A 14,893-nucleotide genomic window follows, 5' to 3' on the forward strand; every position below is an offset into this window, starting at 1 on the left:
CAGCGCCATCTAGCGGTCTTTATTTTTTGGTCAAAAGTGGCTCCTAAAATTCTCAATCAGAGCATTCAAGATTAGAGCCATTTAGTCAATTATAAACCAGCCGCAACTTATGATGAAGCTATAAAATAAAAAAATAACAGTACATGTGTTTTTGGCGGCAAGTTAACAATCTATTTTGTATCAAAAATTGACCTCCTATGTGTTTGTACTTTTAAAAATGAATTTTCTAATAAATGTAGATTGATAACTTGCCGCCTAAAACACATGTACTGTTATTTTTTCATTCTATAGCTTCATCATGAGTTGCGGCTGGTTTATAATTGACCAAATGGCTCTAATCCTGATTGCTCTGATTGAGAATTTTAGAGGCCACTTTTGGCCAAAAAATTAAGACCGCTAGATGGCGCTGATCCAAATAACTATTGCTATTTACAGCAAAGTCACTTTGATAATTACAAACCAGCCGCAACTAATCTTATAGATAGATAATAAAAAGTTGACGTGGTTTGTGCTGTTTGCGGCAAGTTTACAATCTATTTTTTACTCAAAAGTCGACCTCTAAAAATAGAGATATTCATATGGTTTAATAAAATCGACCATATGGCATTACTTATAGTAGTAATTTCTTTAATTACTACACATAACTTCACGTACATCTTACACCGTGCTCTCCTTACCAGAATGATAAAATCAGAGGCTGTAAAGTTACGTAGGTCGTGGTGGTAACGCCGCTTGGGGTGTTTTCCGCAATTGTCGTCACCAGCAAGTAATTTGAATTTGCGCTCTATACGTTATACCGTCAGGTCAGTAAGTCATCAAATATATTCCGTAATCTGCAAGTTAAAACTGTAGACGACGTGAAAGTCGAGAAAAAAGTGAAGATTTCATCGCTGTTGACTGTCATCTGCTATTTTAACTGGCCAGATGACGGAACAGAGCGCCAGTTAATTCAAGGTAGTTGACTTACCGACCTGATGGTAGCGTAGAGCGCAGCCTTAAATTACTTGCTGGTGACGATTGCGGAAAACACCCCACATAAGCATCACTCTTAGCATTATTCAAGACAAGATTTATAATTACTTAAGCTTCGAATCTGTAACTGTAACTTCTGTACAAGTAAGTAAGTAAGTATTTAACGTACGTGTTGCGCACATTAATGGCATACGCGTAATCACGACGTAATTTAGTTGTAGTGCCTAACTGCTCGACGCTCGTATAGCTATTTATACTCTAACTTGGATCTTACCAAAAAAAAAAACTGTAACTTCTTTATAGAGATATACCTATTAGTTGCTTTATATACATGGTACAACTGTACAAGTACAGGTTACAGCTCTGTTTGTTTAATTTTACAGGTCACTACATGGTTTTATTAACTAAGAATCTCCACGCCCAGTAAGTGTCTCAAAAAAAGAAATTAAAACATGGATCTAGATGTCGAGTCTTGTCTTAAAGATTGGAACGATCTGCAGAACGAGTACAAAGAGCTCGAGGCAAGTGTATAGTTAATTAACTCGTTACTACAATTTTTTTCCAACGGTCTTCTTGATAGTTTGCATTGTATTTTTTTACGTCGAGTTTCATATTTATTATAAATTTAATATGACCTTAGTTGTCAAAAGAATAAAGGTTAGCAATCGGAATGATCGAAATCAGCACACTTTAGTGTACATTTTATGTATTTTCTTTAGACAATAATCAATTTTGCGATAACAGCGTTATCGAAAAATCGCAGTTACTGACAAATGTTCTGCCTTAGAGGAAGCATCCACCGTCTTTTTTTTTCGTTTATACAAAGCTTAGTCTTTAGTTTATGCTTGGAACAAACAGTTTATTTTGTTACGTTTCTAAATACTGCTAGTTATTTTATCTACATATTTATGCATGTACATTTGGATTTTCCTACATTTTAATTTTTTATCTACCACGATACTAGATAATTGGTAACCATTTTTAATACTAATTTTTTAGGCATTAAACAGGTCTTACTTAGCAAAATTAGAAGAACTCAGTGAGTTACAAAAAAAATGTGTAAGCGGGATATCACACCAAAAATACCGAATGGGAGTTATAAAGAAGTCTTTAAATCAGTAAGTATTTTTGTACATTTGTTTCATTTATCAACACGACTGAGAATAATAAAAAAACATTGATGAAATGTGATGTCATATGTCAGATTACATGCAAGCAACACTCGCCAAATGCTAGACAAGGATATGATTAGGAGGGAACAGCAGATACACGAAATGGAACAAACATTGCCTAAACCAAATGGCACTTATCTTTCTATTATATTAGGTAGTGTTAATGTCTCGATATTAAATAAGAATGATAAGTAAGTAATATTTATAATTTCGTACACAGGATCTTTGGCAACAAATTAAAGTGATAGTTTGTTATATTTATTTTAGATTCAAGTACAAAGATGAATATGAAAAATTCAAGCTCGTTTTATCTGTGATTGGTTTTTTTCTCTCTGTTGTGAACTTATTTACTAACATAAGGTTTGTATTTTATGATTTATTTTTTTCTTTAATTGATCTCATTAAAATCTTTTTAACATTTTTTTTAGAACACTGGAGCTGAGTTTCATGTTCTTGCTAGTCTGGTATTATTGTACTTTGACTATAAGAGAGAGTATACTTAAAGTAAACGGTTCAAAAATTAAAGGATGGTGGCGTTTTCACCATTTTCTATCAACTGTTGTATCTGGTGTACTTTTAGTTTGGCCAAACACTGGGCCGTGGTATACATTCCGGCAACAGTTTATGTGGTTCAATGTTTACATTAGTGAGTTGAATAAAATACTTGTGATTATAAAATAAATTTTTTTCATTAAAATCTACATTTTTACACAATACATACGTTTAGGTTCGTTGACACAAATATTTAACGTGACTTAAAATCTCTTTTTCAGGTATAGTACAATATTTGCAATTCCGCTACCAAAGTGGCGTACTTTATCGATTAAAAGCACTAGGTGAACGGCACAACATGGACATAACGATTGAAGGCTTTCATTCATGGATGTGGCGAGGCTTGTCTTTTCTTCTTCCGTTTCTCTTTATTGGTTACTTCTTTCAACTCTATAATGCCTATGTGCTTTTCAAGCTTGCTTGGCATCCTGAAGCAACTTGGCATGTGCCTGTTCTGAGTGCCATGTTTTTGGTGCTGTTTCTGGGAAACACTACAACAACGATACTAGTGATACCACAAAAACTCAAGTCTACCGTGATAGACCACTTTAGCTCTGGTATGGGATTCAAATCTGCCTCTAAAAAGGATGAAAAGATAAGTGAAAAGTCGGAGGAGACCAATGCGACAAATAAAATTGATTAAAAGCCTAGTTAAACAATTCTATTAGAGAAGAAATTCTTGTGGAATCACTAACCAAGATTTTAAAATCATTAAACAAGTGTTTAGCATGTTCACATTTATAATCATGAAAAAAAAAATTAGAATAATTTGTAGATAATTTTTTCAAGTACTTATGCATTTTGATTTTTGAAATAGCTATAACACTTTAAAAAATTCAGTTTTTTAGTTAATTGTAAAATTCAAAGATGACGATTGTAAGAGTCTTAGCCTATTTAGCTTAAAATAACGTGGGCCAAAACATACAAGACAAAGAAGACGGAGAAATGATACAACGTTTTAACGCTCATCTAGTCCGAAATCTAGCTCTACAGTTGACTGTATGTGAATCGCCACGCACAAGATTTTTGCAGAATCGTTGCCATGCATCATTCCAAGGTGTGGAGGAAAGCGCTCACTAATAAAAAAAGGAAAAAAAAAAGAAAAAACGGTTCTACTTTAGTATTTTAACCTTTACTGCGTGTATGTATACGCAACTAATGGCAGTGACAGATTTATTTTTGTATGTACATCAAAAATTGACAACTTTGTTTTATATTATCTAACGTTTGTGTTATTGCAGCTATGTTTTTCAATTTGAATTTAATACTTGTCAATTATGATTTTTTTAATGGCCGTTGTATTGCAAGTGTACCTTAGAGATTTTTAAATGTACTCACAGTTTAAGCTAATTTTTGATATGTTAAGTGTATTTTGGTTCCTATATATTTTCTTATCAATAGTTTATAATTTATACCACGAATAATTTCATTGTATTTGTGTTTTGTTAATGGATTATCATCTTAAGCAGTAAAATAAAAATATATTCAAGGAATCAAACAACGTTTTGTTGAAAATTTACGAAACCTTGTGTTAACTTGAAGTGAAATTACGCAAAAATCAACTTTTAAAAAAAATCTTTTGTTCGTACATTTAAATTAAAATTAACAATTGTTATTTAAACCGTTGAAACTTGAAAGATAATTTTTATTGAATATGCGCGCACTAGTCATTCGTTATTTACATTACGTATTAGCTATATATATATACGCCGATATACTACACACACATGTTGCTGATCCGCAGTGAGCTGTAAGCAACGGTATCTTGACAGTGCGGTATATAACTCGCTATTTAGCTGCAGGCGATGTCTCTAACAATAATAAGTGGTTGAATATTTCCACTGTAACAAAGCGACGCGCTCTCTCTCCCCACAAGGTAGTTCAAGTATTCTATTCGACAAAACAAAATGCCGGTACAAATATCGTGGCCTGTGGTCGTTGCCACCGTTCACCCCAATATTGGGGGCTGGATTGGAGGCTATATAACTCAAAAAAACATTAACCCGTGGTACCAGGTGAGTTGTGTATTTTTTTTTTCCTTATTCTTCATTTCTTCCTCCCTCTTGTGGTACACCCACCTATATATATGCGTGTTGACGCGTATGACGTTTCTCTTTTTTGGAGCACACCGTGTAGGGGATATCGTCTGCTGGAATCAATGACAGATATCTGTCAATGTTGCGGTTCACTAAAATTTTCTTGAATGTTTTTTTTTTTTTTTTTTCAATAAGTACAATTCTTTTGGTAAGCTTATAAAGGAGCCACGTAGTTTTACTCAAATGTGACGTCTCATGAGCTTAGTCGCGATTCGTAATATTTGATTTGAATTTTTAATACCAAAACAATTACAAGTCATGACATTAAAATTTTTTTTTTTTTTAGTTTGAGCCGTACACGACCTGATGTCGTGTAAGCTAAAATCATTTTAGTCCACGCAAAAGGTACAAAGTTATTAAAAATGGCCCACTTATATTTTTTTTAAGTCCTGACAAAAGAATTCCTCCAATGAATAGGTACTTACTCGTGCAGGGAAATTTGCGGCATGTAAGCTCTTTTGCTTACATAGTTTCGTGTATGCGATGGATGTGTATGTACAAGTACCCATACATTTTTTATGTTTACTAAACAATATCTAGTGAGTGTGTCATCACATAAGTGCGTTGGCACAGATCTGCAACTTTATAAATTTGCACGATAATACTTTTAGTCCCTGAAGAAGCCAACGTGGACTCCACCCAAGTGGGCCTTTGGTCCTGTGTGGACGACTTTGTATTGCTCAATGGGCTATGCTTCTCACTTGGTATTGCGTGATAGTGGTAGCTGGAAAAATGCTGCCCTACCGTTGTCAATTTATGGAGCTAATTTGGCTCTTAATTGGGCTTGGACGCCCATTTTCTTTGGAATGCACAACCTCAAATGGGTATTTTATCTATCAAAATCTTAATCTTTAATTTAATGAAAGAAAAAAAAAATTTTTTTGATACATGCTGGAATTGTTAAAAACAATTGCAAAATTATGTACAGCTGTAATATTTTGCAGGCGATGTATGAGATAGTCGCTCTTTGGGGTACAACTGCTGCATTGGCTGTAACATTCTACAGAGTAAATTCCACAGCTGGGCTGTTAATTGTTCCATACCTGGCTTGGACCACTCTGGCAACGGCTTTAACTTACGTAATTTACAGAGATAATGAGAAAAGTACATCCACTCCTGCAATTGAGGAAAAGGAGAAGTAAATGTTTTCATGTTACAGATGTTTATCTTTGCAATTGTTATATTATAATATTGTAATTTTCGTACAAATCAACTTGTCACAAACGCTTTTGTATCACGTTCTCATACAATAAAAGAATTTTGCACTAAACTAGCAACAAATTCGTTTTTTATACATCTACATTAAATAACATACGCGTATTTGTTACAGTATAATATATGTGATGGATTTAAATTTGTTACAACATTGTTAATATGTTAATAACAGATCATGAAAAGAAATTAAAAAAATAAATCTTCGTCATGCTTTTTGCTTTCTTTACATTTCATTCGATTTCGTAGTCCTGATCATTTCACGTTGGCTCATAAGAAAGATAGCGTTAATCGAGTACGAGTAAGGTTCGCATAGGAAATTACATTCTCCGTCAGAACTTCGTCCCAAGCGCTACGTCGGTTCCGTTGCGTAAATGTGACCGTTTTGTTGCAAGATATACAAGCGTTTTTCAACTGATTCCTTATCTGATAAAAAAAATCGAAGAATGTGGTTATCAGTATTGTTTGTTGTTTGATTTCCAGAGTACTTTTAAAATGATTAACTTACATTTAGTCAGAAGTTCCTTGTCTTCTGTATGAGTAACATGTTGCGATAAAGAATGAAGAAGTATCTGTGCGGTGTGATACCTGTGAAAGCATTCGGCACCTTTGTCAAATAATTCATCCATTGCTGCAGTCTGGCACTGTCAAGAACCACAAATTTTTTGTAAAGGTTCATATTTTTCTCGGTACAAAAATACTTGTGAATAATCAATTTGCAGCTTACCATTTCTATAGCGTAGTTATAAAGCAATTTATCAGCTGAAGCCGGAGTTTGGTTAAGCAATCCAGCACTATTTAATTGTTTGCATTCCGACAAACAAGTTTTAAATTTTTCGTTCATTTTTTGTAGAACTGTAATCATAAAATATTCAATGGCCTATGTGGTTTTTTAAATTGTATAATGCATATTTTTATTGTTTGCGGTATTGACTCAAAAAATTGACAAAGTTTATGTTTATCATCTCACCTTCCTTGACGCTGGTCGTGGGCTTGAGCTTGTTGGCCTTTAGCTGCTTCGTTGCCAGATTTAGCCCTGAACTAAGCCACTGCAAAGCTCGCACTAACAGTATTACTTGCTCTGCCCGTCTTTTCATTGCACTATTGGGTCCCGGTTGATCGTTACCAAACGACGACACGGTGGACAAAGGTCCGCCTCGGGCACGCGCGACTTCGTGCACGCATTCACACAGTGCCATCACAAAGTTCAGTTTGGCTAGGATCTCATTATGCTCACGCTCCAGCAGAGTATCCTCGGGCAACTCGGGTGCGATAAAGGTTTGTGAATCATCATCATTTGACGACGTAGTAACACAACCACCTGTGATTATGTTATTGGTACCACCGCCTATGTTTAGATCCGAGAAGAGATTGTGAAGATTGCAATCTTGCAAAATTAAAAACAAATTATATTTTATTATGAACCGAGATTCAAAAATGGTTTGGCTTACCAGAAATTTCGGGCAGAGTAAAGGCTCGCGTGCCAAAAGGTATGACAGGCGATGGTCTCGTTGGATTGTTGTTGGCTCTACTAGTTGGTGAACTAAGGACTGACAGTGGCCCCGTGAGCAGCGGTGATGAGGCACTTTGCACACCTGACGATCGTCGCAGTGGCGAAGTCGTCAACTGACTGGGCTTTGCCACAGGACTCAATTGCCATATGTTTGGTGGTGGAGGAGTTTCGCTAACTCTGCAAAATAGTATTTTAAATGTAACGATCGTAATTGTGCAGTGCCTGTGTTTTTTTTTTTTTTTTTTATATTTGCACATACCTCCGATTTGGTGGTGTGCCTATGACAAATTGCACGCTCGGCGGACTCAGAGAGCCGATCTCAACCGTTTGATTTTTGTTATGCGTTTTGGTGCGCTTGACGTTAATAGGTTGAGAACGCGGCACAACGCTATTGGTGCCGGCACTGTTGTTGCTGCCCAAAGACGTTCTACTCAAAACGTTACTTGAAAATGCCTCAGCAGCACTGCGCAACTGCCCTCTTGACACGGGAACCGGTTCCGTGATCGGTAGGTAACTCGGCCGTGGTGGACTGGACGCTGCCTCTCGACTGGGATTCTTTGCATACTTGATTTGTTGCTGTTGCGGCTGCTGTTGTTGGTGTTGTTGTTGTAGCTGTGGATTAGTGTTGATGTCAAGCTCGCTATTAAAGTTATTTGGCACGATGACAAAGTCCTCCTCAGGACTGGAGCAGGGGCTGTTGCCCTCTGGCGCTAGCCTTATGCCACGAACATTTCGCTCAGGAACACTGACTATTTTCGGAGACGAGGTCAGTTCTGCGGGAATGGGACTCGGTACCTGCCGTTCCTCTTGTAGAAAGGAATGCTTGAAGAACTCGTCAAACGATAGACGATGCTTGGCATCCCGCTGCAAGAGCCCCATGAGAAGGTGCACCAGTTTTGCAGATGTCCCTGCTGGTAATCTAAAATTGACAATTTTTTTTTATTAACAACCGATAATGCCGCGCGGATACTTTAAATTGGTGAGAAATAAGGATTCACTTACTTTGGTCGAATGTTGATGTTTTGTTCGTAAAACGCCTTCAACTTTTGAGGAGTAGCTGCCTGAAACGGAGCATACCCAGCAATACACTGGTAAATTATTGTACCAATAGACCAAAGATCAGCTTTTGCATCATACGCGTTTGACATGATGACCTCAGGAGCCATGTACATAGGCGAGCCGCAGAGGGTTGCAGCCATCACGCCGTCTTGTAAGAATCGAGCAAAACCAAAATCCGCTGAAAATTAAATACTGAATTGGTTAGTAAAGTCATATGAATAAATAGTTGTGTTAAACAAGAGTACTTGCCGATTTTTAGGGTAATTTCGTGTGGTTCGGGCATTGCGGTTCCGCAATTGTGAGTGAGTAAAATATTCTGGGGCTTGAGGTCTCTGTGCACAATGCCTTTGGTATGAAGCGCTTTCATTGCAGCAGCCAATTGCTTTAAAAATATCTTGGTGGTGTCTTCAGAGAGTGTTTTCTTTGCTGAAGATCGCAATTGAAGTAATGCATCAGTCAAAATCATTGAAAATATTGTAAATAATAATTCCGTTTAAGAAATTTAAATTTACCTATCAAATAATCTCCAAGATCACCACCATTGCAGTACTCCATTACTAGGAAGACACATAGATCAGATTCCTAGAAAAAATTTAAAATTCACCTTGTGAAAAATATAAAAATATAAATAATTTACCATATTACAACGTTGAACATTCAATGGCACTGACCTTACAATCTAAAAGAGCTACCACGTTTTCATGATGCAGTTCCGTTAGTTCCTGTTGAATATAAATTACGATTGGAAATATTTTAGGAATATGTAGAAAATTATTCAGTAACTGTCAACGATCACTATTTTGATTTTCTTCAAAAGGATTCTGTGAGTACCTACCTTTAGAATTTTTATTTCTTTGCTCAATAGATTCTGCGATTTGGCTAAACTTTTCTTCTGCACTCTTTTAACAGCCACAACGGTGTGTGTCTGGAAAAAAAAAAAAAAAAGTATAATCTATTGCAACAATACAAAATATAGGTATCTTGACGCGATGTAAAATTAAATTTTTTTATAAAAATGTAAATGATATTTTTTAATTTTTTCGGTTCAATCAAACACCCATAAAATAAATGAATACTGATGTACATGTCAAAAAGTGGTACTAAACAAAAAATAATAAAAACAAAAACTCATCAATGTTTTAAAGAACTTAGGTATAGCATAGCAGGTAGATTTCCCAAGTCCATATATGTATACCTACTTTCAGCTGTGTATTACACACAAAGTAAGTATGTATATGAAATTACTGACATGTCAAAAGTTATTCGAGCTTCGAGCAAGCTCTAATATTCAGCACTGACACTGAAGCACTATACTTACTTTCTCTCATATCAACTCGAACACGCATTCATCATATTCAGGTTCGCCCACGCGACAGGGTCATTCTTTTTCAACAAATAAAACAAACAAACCAACAAACAAAAAAAACAAACAAAGACTGACTGCAAAAATCGAGCCAAAAATGTCAGACCAGCAGGTGTGTATACTCACTGGGATGTGCCAGCCTTTGTAGACGATGGCAAAGGCGCCCTGGCCGATGAGCTCCTTTGAGTCATACTCGTACTCCCCAATGATCTCCATCCTGCTCTCCTTCTTCCTAAGTCCGGCGCTCATCGCGGAACCACTATTACCGTCCCGGTCACACATCACGTTAATGATGATGATGGTAATGATAATGATGATGATGATGATCCTCCGTCAGGTGACGAGGTTGCATCGCCTGGACGACTTTAACACCCAAACATAATGACGACGACAACACCGCCGTCCCCGAGGTAGAGAGAAAGATATCAGTGCGCGCGCAAGAAAAAGCTCAACTCAAGCCAGCGATGGGATATAGTTCCGGCCAGATTTGGGAATTCTCTAGGACCCAACCTCTCTGACGTGGGAAATCACTAGATCAAAAAAAAATTAGTACCAAAGGTGACGCGCGAGATTCAAATAAGGTCCAATAACACAAGCATCCATCACCCAATGACCCGGGGCGCTTACTGGCCACTCTGTTGAATAAATAATTATTAAAAACACAAGCGCCTATCACCTTTTGATCTGGGGCGCTTACTGGCCACTCTTTTAAATAAATAATTATTAGTAACACAAGCGCCTATCACCTAATGACCCGGGGCGCTTACTGGCCACTCTTTTAAATAAATAATTATTAATAACACAAGCGCCTATCACCTGATGACCCGGGGCGCTTACTGGCCACTCTTTTAAATAAACAATTATTAATAAATAACACAAGCGCCTATCACCTGATGACCCGGGGCGCTTACTGGCCACTCTTTTAAATAAACAATTATTAATAAATAACACAAGCGCCTATCACCCTATGACCCAGGGCGCTTACTGGCCACTCGGTTAAATAAATAATTAATAATAACACAAGCGCCTATCACCTTTTGACCCGGGGCGCTTACTGGCCACTCTGTTGAATAAATAATTATTAAAAACACAAGCGCCTATCACCTTTTGATCCGGGGCGCTTACTGGCCACTCTTTTAAATAAATAATTATTAGTAACACAAGCGCCTATCACCTAATGACCCGGGGCGCTTACTGGCCACTCTTTTAAATAAATAATTATTAATAACACAAGCGCCTATCACCTGATGACCCGGGGCGCTTACTGGCCACTCTTTTAAATAAACAATTATTAATAAATAACACAAGCGCCTATCACCTAATGACCCGGGGCGCTTACTGGCCACTCGGTTAAATAAATAATTAATAATAACACAAGCGCCTATCACCTTTTGACCCGGGGCGCTTACTGGCAACTCTGTTAAATAAATTATCATTAGTAAATAACACAAGCGCCTATCAACTGATGACCCGGGGCGCCTACTGGCCACTCTGTTAAATAAATAATTATTAGTAAATAACACAAGCGCCTATCACCTGATGACCCGGGGCGCTTACTGGCCACTCTTTTAAATAAACAATTATTAATAAATAACACAAGCGCCTATCACCTGATGACCCGGGGCGCTTACTGGCCACTCTTTTAAATAAATAATTATTAGTAAATAACACAAGCGCCTATCACCCAAGGACCCAGGGCGCTTACTGGCCACTCTGTTAAATAAATAATTAATAATAACACAAGCGCCTATCACTTTTTGACCCGGGGCGCCTACTGGCCACTCTGTTAAATAAATAATTATTAGTAAATAACACAAGCGCCTATCACCTGATGACCCGGGGCGCTTACTGGCCACTCTTTTAAATAAATAATTATTAGTAAATAACACAAGCGCCTATCACCCAAGGACCCAGGGCGCTTACTGGCCACTCTGTTAAATAAATAATTAATAATAACACAAGCGCCTATCACTTTTTGACCCGGGGCGCTTACTGGCAACTCTGTTAAATAAATTATCATTAGTAAATAACACAAGCGCCTATCAACTGATGACCCGGGGCGCTTACTGGCCACTCCTTTAAATAAATAATTATTAATAACACAAGCGCCTATCGCCTATTGACCCGGGGCGCCTACTGGCCACTCTTTTAAATAAATAATTATTAGTAACACAAGCGCCTATCACCTGATGACCCGGGGCGCTTACTGGCCACTCTTTTAAATAAACAATTATTAATAAATAACACAAGCGCCTATCACCTGATGACCCGGGGCGCTTACTGGCCACTCTTTTAAATAAATAATTATTAGTAAATAACACAAGCGCCTATCACCCAAGGACCCAGGGCGCTTACTGGCCACTCTGTTAAATAAATAATTAATAATAACACAAGCGCCTATCACTTTTTGACCCGGGGCGCTTACTGGCAACTCTGTTAAATAAATTATCATTAGTAAATAACACAAGCGCCTATCAACTGATGACCCGGGGCGCTTACTGGCCACTCCTTTAAATAAATAATTATTAATAGCACAAGCGCCTATCGCCTATTGACCCGGGGCGCCTACTGGCCACTCTTTTAAATAAATAATTATTAGTAACACAAGCGCCTATCACCTGATGACCCGGGGTGCTTACTGGCCACTCTTTTAAATAAACAATTATTAATAAATAACACAAGCGCCTATCACCGTATTACCTGGGGCGCTAATTGCAAATCTAGTAAATAAATAATTATTCATAAGTATGTCAAGCACCTTCTTCCTGAGGATCCAGGACACTTGTTTGCAACACTACTAAATGATAAAAAGTTGATCGATAACATATTAATTATATCACAATTTTGATTGCCTATCTAGTACGACAAAGATCTTTTTAATTGGCGCTCTTGTAATTACTTGATAATTTATTATTCAATAGTAGCTAGTAAGCGCCCCGGGTCATTGGGTTATAGGCGCTTGTGTTATTTATTAATAATTGTTTATTTAAAAGAGTGGCCAGTAAGCGCCTCGGGTCATCAGGTGATAGGCGCTTGTGTTACTAATAATTATTTATTTAAAAGAGTGGCCAGTAAGCACCCCGGGTTATTAGGTGATAGGCGCTTGTGTTATTTACTAATAATTATTTATTTAACAGAGTGGCCAGTAAGCGCCCCGGGTCATTGGGTGATAGGCGCTTGTGTTATTTACTAATAATTATTTATTTAAAAGAATGGCCAGTAAGCGCCCCGGGTCATCAGGTGATAGGCGCTTGCGTTATTTATTAATAATTGTTTATTTAAAAGAGTGGCCAGTAAGCGCCCCGGGTCATTGGGTTATAGGCGCTTGTGTTATTTATTAATAATTGTTTATTTAAAAGAGTGGCCAGTAAGCGCCCCGGGTCATCAGGTGATAGGCGCTTGTGTTACTAATAATTATTTATTTAAAAGAGTGGCCAGTAAGCACCCCGGGTTATTAGGTGATAGGCGCTTGTGTTATTTACTAATAATTATTTATTTAACAGAGTGGCCAGTAAGCGCCCCGGGTCATTGGGTGATAGGCGCTTGTGTTATTTACTAATAATTATTTATTTAAAAGAGTGGCCAGTAAGCGCCCCGGGTCATCAGGTGATAGGCGCTTGTGTTATTTATTAATAATTGTTTATTTAAAAGAGTGGCCAGTAAGCGCCCCGGGTCATCAGGTGATAGGCGCTTGTGTTACTAATAATTATTTATTTAAAAGAGTGGCCAGTAAGCACCCCGGGTTATTAGGTGATAGGCGCTTGTGTTATTTACTAATAATTATTTATTTAACAGAGTGGCCAGTAAGCGCCCCGGGTCATTGGGTGATAGGCGCTTGTGTTATTTACTAATAATTATTTATTTAAAAGAGTGGCCAGTAAGTGCCCCGGGTCAAAAGGTGATAGGCGCTGGTGTTATTAATAATTATTTATTTAAAAGAGTGGCCAGTGAGCGCCCCGGGTCATCAGGTGATGGATGCTTGTGTTATTGGACCTTATTTGAATCTCGCGCGTCACCTTCGGTACTAATTTTTTTTTGATCTAGTGATTTCCCACGTCAGAGAGGTTGGGTCCTAGAGAATTCCCAAATCTGGCCGGAACTATATCCCATCGCTGACTCAAGCCTCAAGCTACTGGTTTAATAAGTATAAGATAGAGAGAGATAGTTGAGAGGACAGATGGATGTGGATCGATAACAAACGAGGCTGTACTGGTGCTCGGTAATCTCGGTATACCTCGGAGGACTCGGAGCTCAGACCTCGGACTTGGAGGCTCGAAGAGTCACATACAATAAACGCGATAAAAATACTATTATAAACTCATAAACACACACTCACGATGAAGGGAATGGTAATGTGCCCATTATGTATAACTCACAAGACGACGGTCGACACTCAGAGTGGAATCTCCTTGCATGATGGAAGGAATTACATGGTCTTTATGGTCTGTCGAATCCAGAATTTAACGCAGATGTGATGCACCACAATCTATGCTTTTTCTTGTCGAAGCACTTGAGACAGCCTTTGTGATTCAATTCAGACTCATATATTCTTAGATGTCCTTGTCTTATTACTAAGCCACTTGCACACACCTGCACCTACAGAAAACTTAATTTCGGCCTACTCTTGATTTATTTGTACCCAGTTTGCACGAAATGGAAAAATATAACTATCTTTAATTACCTATACATTTCGTCGCGCAATTTTCGCGTGGATTACATTTACGCCTGATAGCTGTATGCATATAAATATATGATACTCATTCTCTCATTCATCTGGTGTATACACATATACATTTTCTATGTTTTTGTTTATATTTATAAGCAGACGATTACCGATGTGCAGCGCCATCGCATATTTAGGTCGTGGATTGGCACGCGGGAGACCGTGGTTCGATTCCCGGCCATAGTTCGACTTTTTCAGGCAAGTACTTACCTCTTATTTTTCACAAGTGCT

At 37.7% G+C, this 14,893-nt stretch overlaps 3 protein-coding genes across 11 annotated transcripts; 2 read left to right on the plus strand and 1 right to left on the minus strand.

The window, feature by feature from the left end:
* Window positions 1-980: 980 nt before the first annotated feature.
* On the plus strand, window positions 981-4,179 carry LOC106642123 (transmembrane protein 120 homolog). Of its 5 annotated transcripts, none has more exons than XM_014356782.2 (7): window positions 981-1,116; window positions 1,356-1,493; window positions 1,983-2,090; window positions 2,177-2,335; window positions 2,412-2,504; window positions 2,573-2,790; window positions 2,918-4,179. In XM_014356782.2, the coding sequence occupies exons 2-7, from the start codon at window positions 1,435-1,437 to the stop codon at window positions 3,337-3,339; spliced, it is 1,059 nt and encodes a 352-aa protein (XP_014212268.1). In that variant the 5' UTR covers window positions 981-1,116; window positions 1,356-1,434; the 3' UTR covers window positions 3,340-4,179. The 5 variants fall into 5 exon arrangements, with proteins under 5 accessions (XP_014212268.1, XP_014212265.1, XP_023245645.1 ...); XM_014356779.2 differs by having other exon boundaries at window positions 992-1,124; window positions 1,972-2,090; XM_023389877.2 differs by having other exon boundaries at window positions 992-1,120; window positions 1,972-2,090.
* Window positions 4,180-4,254: 75 nt separating this feature from the next.
* On the plus strand, window positions 4,255-6,067 carry Tspo (Translocator protein). The gene is made up of 3 exons (XM_014356848.2): window positions 4,255-4,711; window positions 5,404-5,616; window positions 5,737-6,067. Exons 1-3 carry the CDS (start codon window positions 4,604-4,606, stop codon window positions 5,932-5,934), a joined length of 519 nt encoding a protein of 172 aa, XP_014212334.2. The 5' UTR covers window positions 4,255-4,603; the 3' UTR covers window positions 5,935-6,067.
* Atg1 (serine/threonine-protein kinase unc-51-like protein Atg1) lies at window positions 5,973-14,850 on the minus strand. 5 transcript variants are annotated; one of them, XM_089593613.1, is made up of 14 exons: window positions 14,174-14,847; window positions 10,066-10,302; window positions 9,895-9,897; window positions 9,412-9,501; window positions 9,248-9,298; window positions 9,089-9,158; window positions 8,826-9,002; window positions 8,520-8,754; window positions 7,777-8,436; window positions 7,456-7,694; window positions 6,975-7,391; window positions 6,732-6,859; window positions 6,513-6,648; window positions 5,974-6,430 (listed from the first exon to the last, which is right to left on the minus strand). In XM_089593613.1, the coding sequence occupies exons 2-14, from the start codon at window positions 10,219-10,221 to the stop codon at window positions 6,357-6,359; spliced, it is 2,436 nt and encodes an 811-aa protein (XP_089449739.1). In that variant the 5' UTR covers window positions 10,222-10,302; window positions 14,174-14,847; the 3' UTR covers window positions 5,974-6,356. The 5 variants fall into 5 exon arrangements, with proteins under 5 accessions (XP_089449740.1, XP_089449739.1, XP_089449741.1 ...); XM_089593615.1 differs by lacking the exon at window positions 9,895-9,897 and having other exon boundaries at window positions 7,777-8,129; window positions 8,313-8,436; window positions 14,174-14,846; XM_089593614.1 differs by lacking the exon at window positions 9,895-9,897 and having other exon boundaries at window positions 5,973-6,430; window positions 6,975-7,352; window positions 14,174-14,850.
* Window positions 14,851-14,893: the final 43 nt, after the last annotated feature.

Source organism: Copidosoma floridanum, unplaced genomic scaffold, assembly GCF_036245765.1.
Source record: "Copidosoma floridanum isolate Cflo_tuat_1 unplaced genomic scaffold, Cflo_Japanese_pri ptg000019l, whole genome shotgun sequence".
Classification (NCBI taxonomy): domain Eukaryota; kingdom Metazoa; phylum Arthropoda; class Insecta; order Hymenoptera; family Encyrtidae; genus Copidosoma; species Copidosoma floridanum.

What these genes read in the sequence shown, in the direction of transcription:
- Tspo (XM_014356848.2), top strand. Translation starts at nt 4,604, where the DNA reads ATGCCGGTACAAATATCGTGGCCTGTGGTCGTTGCCACCGTTCACCCC. An exon ending in ACATTAACCCGTGGTACCAG is followed by an intron (nt 4,712 to 5,403) that starts GTGAGTTGTGTA and finishes TAATACTTTTAG; the next exon opens with TCCCTGAAGAAGCCAACGTG. An exon ending in GAATGCACAACCTCAAATGG is followed by an intron (nt 5,617 to 5,736) that starts GTATTTTATCTA and finishes AATATTTTGCAG; the next exon opens with GCGATGTATGAGATAGTCGC.
- LOC106642123 (XM_014356779.2), top strand. Translation starts at nt 1,425, where the DNA reads ATGGATCTAGATGTCGAGTCTTGTCTTAAAGATTGGAACGATCTGCAG. An exon ending in ATAAAGAAGTCTTTAAATCA is followed by an intron (nt 2,091 to 2,176) that starts GTAAGTATTTTT and finishes GTCATATGTCAG; the next exon opens with ATTACATGCAAGCAACACTC. An exon ending in AACTTATTTACTAACATAAG is followed by an intron (nt 2,505 to 2,572) that starts GTTTGTATTTTA and finishes CATTTTTTTTAG; the next exon opens with AACACTGGAGCTGAGTTTCA.
- Atg1 (XM_089593613.1), bottom strand. Translation starts at nt 10,221, where the DNA reads ATGTGTGACCGGGACGGTAATAGTGGTTCCGCGATGAGCGCCGGACTT. An exon ending in TAGCTCTTTTAGATTGTAAG is followed by an intron (nt 9,159 to 9,247) that starts GTCAGTGCCATT and finishes AATTTTTTCTAG; the next exon opens with GAATCTGATCTATGTGTCTT. An exon ending in CACGACCAGCGTCAAGGAAG is followed by an intron (nt 6,860 to 6,974) that starts GTGAGATGATAA and finishes TTATGATTACAG; the next exon opens with TTCTACAAAAAATGAACGAA.